A 5,367-nucleotide genomic window follows, 5' to 3' on the forward strand; every position below is an offset into this window, starting at 1 on the left:
CCTCAGTCCCTTCCGAAGAAAGACACTGGGCCAATCGCAACGTCACGCCACTGAGACCGCCCCCCCTTCAGCCCAGTGCCAAACTCTACTATACAATTAAAAGACGCACACTTCTGACAAATATGGCATCACATTACACCAATGAATTATAATGTTTTCTGTGGTTAATAGCCACACAGTGATATTCCTATATGACTTATTTTGTGAGATGATAATGTATACTATAGTTATCGTTTGGGGATTGTAAACAGATGCCCAGTATGTACTAGGCCTAGTCACTAATAAATACATCTCCGCTGTGTTTATTATCTACATTATTGTTTGATTGGATACGATTCCCCTAATATTTAACACATTACGTTTTTGTAGCATTTTAGTACAACTGTTGGTGAGAACTAAAACCGCGTTTTGTTTACAGCGAGTGCGTAAGAGACGTATTTTAGGTAATGACTGCCCAGTGAGTGTGACTTTAAAACGACCCCACAAGTGTAGGCTATGAGAAAAATCTAAAACATTTTAAAAAAGGTTCATATGTTCAATAGATCAGGTCATATTTCTAAAATCTATAAAGGTGCGTTCAGTTCAGCTGGTTGCAGTAAGCAAAATCATTATCACGTGACAGTAATGACCTTTAATATCGCCGCTTTTTATATCAGGGCTGCCAATGGCTTGGATAGTCCAACAGTAACATATGCTTTAAAGACGCAGATAATAGCGACATCTGCTGTATAAATGTAATTATTGCACAGTAGACTACAGCCCATACAGTAGTCAAGTGTGGACTGTATAGACTAAAACGTCTAATAACAAGTAAACAAGTGGCATTTAATTCAAACATTGTGTTTTATTAGCTGCGTAGATTTTAGACATTGTTCCCCTTGGAAATGATCTGAAACAAGTGTTAGCTAATGAATTTAATTTGAAATTGAGTGAAGTGCGTCTGGTCTGCTGTTTCCAGTACTATCAATAACAGCAACAGTGACGATGACGACGACAAATAGAAGGAAAATACATACAGTATATATTGCAAAATCAGTATGATTTTTACTCTAAATGGTTGTTCCAAATGTTTTGAGTTACACTCCAAACCTGTAGGGGGTGCACTTTGTCTACTGTGACGTGTTGCTCTGCCCTCATCCGCCCCCTAAGTACAGTACCTATCAGGAACAATGGCGTCCGAAAAGAGCTCTGAATCCCAAGATGAGAGAGCTGCTCTCATAGCGACGGACGCAGAGCAAGATGTACATCAGCAGTGTGGTCCAGTTGCAAAGCAAAGCGATTCCAAATTAAGACTTTATCACTGGACTCAGTCTTTCAATTCTCAGAAGGTGAGTGTCGTTTCAGCACCACAGTTCAGTGGACAGCTCCTCAACAGCTGCGTAGAAAGGCTTGTTATCGTGGATGGTCCTTTGTAAAACACACCCCATGTCTTTGTTAATAAAATGGATGTACAAGGCAATATTACCAGTGTATTTATCAGGAGACATCAGATTTTTTTTTGTTTACCTTTCAGCATTAGGAGCTGAAAAAGAGGAGTAGGCTACCTCGGCGTTTCAGCACCAAAATTTAGAGCTTTAGGACAAAGCTCTTAGAGGTTTGATAAGACATCTGTTTGAATCCACCTATATTTATTGTTACGTACCGTTTAATAAACACCAGGAGGAAATATATTCTTTCTGATCAAAATTTTCTGATTTAACACAGAAATGTTTATTTAGTTTTAGGGCTATTAAAGTGGCAGCGTGTCGTAAACTGCTGGGTGTGATCTTCCATTAACAAGAGCAGCACCTGAGGTGATAAATCCACAAGCAGTCATATTATATAACAGCAAAGCTACAGTTTAGAACTGTTCAGATTGTTTGTAGATGCTTTCTAATCACTTATTTCAAAATAGTGGCGCATCATTTAAAGGAAATTGGTTTGTAGATCAATTATATAGAGTATATGGTAATAATATGGTGCCAGATGGCTTTGATCAAGGAATTCAAAGAACTGCAATTGTTTACTGGTCCACTGGTGGCTATGAGATGTCTAAACCTATAATGACAGTCACAACTGTTTTTTGTTTTTTTTTGTAGGTGCGTCTGGCCATAGCAGAGAAGGGTTTGCAATGTGAGGAATACAATGTGAGTCTTCCCCTTAGTGAACACAACGAACCCTGGTTCATGCGTCTAAATCCTGCTGGTGAGGTGCCGGTCCTAATCCATGATGACAACGTCATATGTGACCCAACACAGATCATAGACTACCTGGAGCAGAACTTCAATGATGGTGACACAAGCAGTTTCAAATTCTCATTATCTGTTAAAAACCTGCAGCTGGGTCAGATAGTTTTTGTTTGCATTCACTGTTTTCTTTCAGCATTTTCTGTTAAATTTGTCATTTTAAATAAATGTATGTTTTTGTTGTCATTGTTTTAAGTTGTTTTAAATATTTTATTGTGCATTTGTTGATTTTTGAATCATTTTCTTTAATTTTTTTATTGGTTTGCAGTGATCTGTGGTAGCTTTTTTCTAAGGGTTTCATTAAAGGAGAAAACCATTTGGTAAGCATGGAACAATTTAAGCTAATGGAAAATTACATGTTAAAAACCCATAGTTACAATAACATAACAGAACCTTAACCCTCCATTAGGGTAGTCTTATCCCTAGACAAGCCTACATTGTATAAAACATTTTCTATTTTACCAGGATTTCTATTGCCTAATGTAGAAATCACGTAGATTCTCTTCTGTTTTATTTGGATCAAGAAAAGCTGTAAGAAAACAAAGTGATGCCTTCCTTTTCATGACTTGTTTATCTCCAGAAGGCACACCAAAGCTGATCCCTGAAGAGGGCACTACATACTACCACAGAGTGCAGCACTACAGAGAGCTACTGGACTCACTACAGATGGATGCTTACACCCATGGCTGCATCCTCCACCCTGAGATCACAGTGGACTCCCACATACCTGCATATGCTGCTGCATGCATACGAAGTAGGACAGACTGAGATGCACTTGAATAGTACTTTGTGATGTTATATTTTTACAGCATGTAATAGGATACAACCTTGTTTTGTTTACACAACAGCCAGGCATTTTGTAGACATGAATTCAAGAACGCATTAGAAAGGCTCCACAGGGATCCCACTTCATGTCAACATAGTGTTGCGTTGGATGTACAAATCTTTCTCTGGTACATCAATACTGCACACAAGCTGTTGCACCTTATCTTTAAGTTGTGTTCTATAACCTTAAATTATCTATTGGACTGATATCAGATAAAGGGAGTACACCCAAAGTTATTTTCATGGCTGGGAAGTATACAGAGATGAGTACAGTGGCCCTTTTTATAATTTAGTTGAAAACCTCTCATTCTTGTCTGCACCTCTTATACTTACTGTTAATGTCATACTATCTGTTTAGAAGAGGAGGCTGTTTGCATGGAAGGAAAGTTTTCTATATGGGATTGTTGATTTCATCAGTCAAGGTTGTTATACTTAAAATCACAGCATGCCTCATCATGTCTAACACACTCCTGTGTTTTTGCTCAACAGCACAGATTGGAAACACACAGTCTGAGCTGAAAAAACTGGCAGAGCAGAACCCAGAGCTTAAAGATGCTTATATAGCAAAGCAAAGGCGTTTGAAGGTAAAACTAAAAACCTTAGATGCTTTTTGGCACAATTTTCTGCCTACAATGTGTAACAGAAGTAAATTTACAGGGAGCTAACACATCTGTAAAAATCTTTCTGCAGTCTAAGTTGTTTGACCATGACAACATGAAATACCTGAAGAAGCTTCTGGATGAATTGGAGAGTGTGATGGACCAGGTGGAGACAGAGCTACAGCGGAGGGTGGAGGAAACACCAGGTTACCACAGTATTTTGTCACTTGGCAACCACTGCACAACGGACAGACACACAATAATGGAAATCATTACATTTCCATAACTGTGCCTCCTGCAGCACAGTCAGCATTTGCTGGCAGCATCATTTTCAAAGTCATTATCTTACATGATGTACTCTGTGCCGTCTTTTCTATCATCTTTCACCTGTAGAAGAAGGCAGCCATCCCTGGCTGTGTGGTGAGTTCTTCAGCATGGCCGATGTCTCACTGGCGGTCACCTTACATCGCCTCAAGTTCCTCGGCCTCTCCCGACGCTACTGGGGCAATGGCAACCGCGTGAACCTGGAAACATACTATGGGCGTGTGGTGGAACGCCCGGCCTTCAGGCGAGTTCTGGGCCATGTCAACAACATCCTGATCTCGGCTGTCCTGCCTGTGGCATTTCGCGTGGCCAGGAAGAACATGCCGGTCATTGTTGGTACCACTCTGTTGATAGGCATTCTGGGAGGAGCAACCTACTTCACTTTTCTTTACATGAAGAAGAGGCTGACTGCCTTCAGCTGAGGGAGGTTCAGGTGGTTTGGGACTTATTTGAGGTGGTGGGAGGAGCTAAAGAAACTGCAAAAGAGAAATGTCACCTATACATCAAACCACAAATTCAAGTAATCTAAGAATAAATAACATAGAATATGATCAATTAATATATATCCATAATATAAAATTGAAACAGGCCTTAATTGTCTTCTGTGTTGCTGGTTGAACAAAATGCACCTTTAGTCATCCTCAGTATGCGACTGCTGCATCATACACCAAAGGACTGACTTAAACAGCTGTACTAGTGTGTTTACATGTTTTTTCACATTTGCTATAAATCACGTGTTGTATCTGTTGTGTTTATGCAGCTCTATAAATAAAGAGTTAAGAATCAAAATATGAAAAACAATTAAACAGTCTGATGAACTTTTAGTTGGGCAGTTCTACATATATTGTAATAACACCCGAAAGTACCACTGTTGTCTGACAGATATTAAAATACATTTCTAAAGGTTTGGAGTTGATATAAACCAGTACATGTAGATTTGCATACTTTACTGAAAGTAATGGAAAGTGGTCAGTCACTGGAAGAGGGGAACTGCAAATTCATATATTAAAATGTCAGTACTAATATAAGATATTTAATTTATAGTAAATGGGCAAAAACTTTCAAGCAAACAAAAAACATTAGAATGGTTACTGCATCTTTATGTGCACTTAAATTACTATTAAAAGCCTATATGTTTTGCCTTGTAAGTGCTTTGTCATGTATTATTTCATTGTTGTCCATATTTGTTATGAAGAACACTAGTAGCTCGTGGCCTGCTAGCATCTGTCAAAAAGTTAACATGCTGCACATTGAAACTTGTGTCTACATGTGACAAAGGGTGTGTAGGAACTTTGATAAGACACCTGCACTCACACTTTACTGTATGACTGATGGATACAATGAATGCTTTTCCGATCTAATTTACATCACATCATCTGCAGCATCTGTCTGAG

The 5,367-nt window shown here is 38.9% G+C and overlaps 1 protein-coding gene across 2 annotated transcripts; it reads left to right on the plus strand.

Annotated features, from left to right (window-relative positions):
- The first annotated feature begins 1,149 nt into the window (after positions 1 to 1,149).
- Positions 1,150 to 5,116, plus strand: gdap1 (ganglioside induced differentiation associated protein 1). Of its 2 annotated transcripts, none has more exons than XM_020599936.1 (6): positions 1,150 to 1,328; positions 2,079 to 2,271; positions 2,806 to 2,979; positions 3,540 to 3,634; positions 3,741 to 3,855; positions 4,046 to 5,116. In XM_020599936.1, exons 1-6 carry the CDS (start codon positions 1,170 to 1,172, stop codon positions 4,393 to 4,395), a joined length of 1,086 nt encoding a protein of 361 aa, XP_020455592.1. In that variant the 5' UTR covers positions 1,150 to 1,169; the 3' UTR covers positions 4,396 to 5,116. The 2 variants fall into 2 exon arrangements, with proteins under 2 accessions (XP_020455592.1, XP_020455591.1); XM_020599935.1 differs by having other exon boundaries at positions 4,043 to 5,114.
- The last annotated feature ends 251 nt before the right edge of the window (positions 5,117 to 5,367 follow it).

This window comes from Monopterus albus, unplaced genomic scaffold (genome assembly GCF_001952655.1).
Source record: "Monopterus albus unplaced genomic scaffold, M_albus_1.0 scaffold44.1, whole genome shotgun sequence".
Taxonomy (NCBI): domain Eukaryota; kingdom Metazoa; phylum Chordata; class Actinopteri; order Synbranchiformes; family Synbranchidae; genus Monopterus; species Monopterus albus.

Bases quoted from the DNA above. Each gene is read 5' to 3' on its own strand.
- gdap1 (XM_020599935.1), top strand. From the start codon at position 1,170: ATGGCGTCCGAAAAGAGCTCTGAATCCCAAGATGAGAGAGCTGCTCTC. The intron at 3,635-3,740 runs GTAAAACTAAAA...ATCTTTCTGCAG, and splicing joins CAAAGCAAAGGCGTTTGAAG to TCTAAGTTGTTTGACCATGA. The intron at 3,856-4,042 runs GTTACCACAGTA...TTTCACCTGTAG, and splicing joins GAGGGTGGAGGAAACACCAG to AAGAAGGCAGCCATCCCTGG.